The sequence below is a fragment of the Penaeus japonicus genome, unplaced genomic scaffold (assembly GCF_977035675.1).
Source record: "Penaeus japonicus unplaced genomic scaffold, GWHDUDI00000001_assembly GWHDUDI00000014, whole genome shotgun sequence".
Lineage (NCBI taxonomy): Eukaryota > Metazoa > Arthropoda > Malacostraca > Decapoda > Penaeidae > Penaeus > Penaeus japonicus.
In genome coordinates, this window is record NW_028234416.1 from 8,686,783 (window position 1) to 8,689,282 (window position 2,500).

Sequence of the window (2,500 nt, forward strand, 5' to 3'; positions counted from 1 at the left end):
CTGAATTATATTTGGAGAAAGTGCTAAAATAAGCTTAGGGAAATGAGTCCCTGGCTTAGTTGTAGGTAAGTATACGGTAGAATTATGCTTGGAGAAGAGTGTACTTGGATGAAAAACAAAATAAAACGAAAAACGGGAGAAAGCGCGAAGGATATAGATCGTTGATATAATGTAGGAAGAACAATTCAGGAATAAAATTAATCAAAAGTCCTTGATTATGATATAAGAAAAGAAAAGCATGAACAACGAATAGAGAGAAAATGTCGGGATAAACCAAAAAATCAAAGTGCAAAAGATAACCCTTTTTATTCTACAAATGGAAAATAAATCCCATCTATTATCTCTTAAGTCTACTTAACATAATAGAGAAAACCACTTTGATAATTAATTAATGTTAGCAGCATCCGTAGCTATATCAGCAATGAAAAAATAGATAAATTATAGAATAGATAGACAGATGATGGATGAAATACATGCTAAAGAAAATGAGTAATTTATGAATAAGGATAGAAAACTAATAAAATAGATCGATAAGATATGAAAAATAAAACAATTTAAAGTAATTATGCCAATAAATATGGCGCAGCATTGACAATGATAACGACATTTGGTACTGGACATATCAGCAGAAGCAGAGGAGTGTTGATAATTCAGCTGATATGATAATGATGATAATTGTGATGAATAAATAGATAATCTGCTCTCACAGATTTACTTTCCTTCCAGTAACATCTGAAGGCGAGGTGATTGAAGTGCAAAAAATCTGCAATGATTACAACATGCAGGATGTTATCATTCCTTATCCTACACTAAGAATCAGATTCATAGTAAGTTTTTCCTCTCTTTTGTATATAAATTTTCTTTCATTTGTTTATGTGTTTGTATGAGTGTGGCTTTGGATATGTGTGCGTGTGTGTGTGTGTGTCAACGGATGTCTACGTGTGTGTCTGTGTGTGTAAGCTAGTGCGTTTGTGTGTGTGCGTGAGCGCGTGTGTGTGTATGAGCGTGAGCGCGCGTATGTGTGTGAGACTACATACACACGCACAGCCGTACACCAAATAATCCTCCCCCCCCACCCCCACACCTTACGCCAGACTGACTCCAGCGTCAACGCCACGGGCTTCAACCTCACTTACGGCACGAGTCCCTGTGGAGGGCAGGTTCAGGGGCCTCAGAGCGTCATCCACACACCCAACTACCCTTCGAACTACCCTGCTAATACCCACTGCGGATGGACGTTCAACTACGACGAAGGGGAACAGATTGATGTAAGGATGAGTGTTATTTCTAGTTTTCATGTGTGGTTTGTTTCTTATTTTTTATTGTTTCTATGTTTCATTTGTTTTTGTTTTTTGTTTGTTTTTTATTATTTCTAGTTTAGATTTTTTTTTGTTTCTTATTTTTTATTATTTCTAGTATTAATTTGTTTCAAGTTTCTTATTTTTAATTATTTCTGGTTTTGATTTGTTTTTTGTTTCTTATTTTTAAATATTTCTAGTTTTGATTAGTTTTTTGTTTCTTATCTATTATTTCTAGTTTTGATTTGTTTTTTTGTTTCTTATTTTTTATTATTTCCAGTTTTGATTTTTTTCAAGTTTCTTATTTTTAATTATTTCTAGTTTTGATTTGTTTCAAGTTTCTTATTTTTAATTATTTCTAGTTTTGATTTGTTTCAAGTTTCTTATTTTTAATTATTTCTAGTTTTGATTTGTTTCAAGTTTCTTATTTTTAATTATTTCTAGTTTTGATTTGTTTCAAGTTTCTTATTTTTAATTATTTCTAGTTTTGATTTGTTTCAAGTTTCTTATTTTTAATTATTTCTAGTTTTGATTTGTTTCAAGTTTCTTATTTTATATTATTTCTAGTTTTTTTTTTGTTGTTTTTTTGCTGTTTCTTATTTTTAATCATTTCTAGTTGTGATTTGTTTTGTATTTTATTTTTAATTATTTCTAATTTTGATTTGTTTTTAGTTTCTTATTTTCGTATTCTTCAGACTTGAGGTATTTTCGAGGCAAAATATTATGCATAAAAAATGTTCAAAATTTCAATCAGTTGGCTTATTTTCGAAGTCAAAGAATCCAATATGTACCCGATTATTTTCTTTGGCATTGAGCTATTTCTAAAGCCAAACAAATCCAACATGTGCCTGATTATATTCTTTATCATTGAGTAATTCTAGAATTCAAAATACTCAACATGTCTAATTATTTTCTTTAGCAATGACTTATTCATGAAACCAAGAAAATCCAACATATACCCGATCCTATCAACATATATTTCAACATTGAGGTATTCACGAATCCAAAAAAATCCAACACATGTTCAATTATTTTCTTTACCACTGAGTAATTCACAAAGCCAAAAAAAAAAAAAAAAAAAAAAAAATCTAATATATACCCGATCCTATTCTTCAGTAATCAAGAAATAAAGGGAGATAGAACAAGCTCAACTACTTAGTAACAAAGAAAAAAATAAGGAGAAGAAAAAAAAACTTGTTTAC

At 30.2% G+C, this 2,500-nt stretch overlaps 1 protein-coding gene across 1 annotated transcript in view; it reads left to right on the plus strand.

Moving 5' to 3' along the window:
• Positions 1 to 2,500, plus strand: part of LOC122264806 (cubilin-like) — a 259,836-nt gene that overhangs the window by 236,189 nt on the left and 21,147 nt on the right. The window contains exons 52-53 of the mRNA XM_086543696.1: positions 727 to 827; positions 1,095 to 1,268. Of these exons, the coding sequence (XP_086399822.1) occupies positions 727 to 827; positions 1,095 to 1,268 (275 nt within the window). The remainder of the gene's footprint in view (positions 1 to 726; positions 828 to 1,094; positions 1,269 to 2,500) is intronic.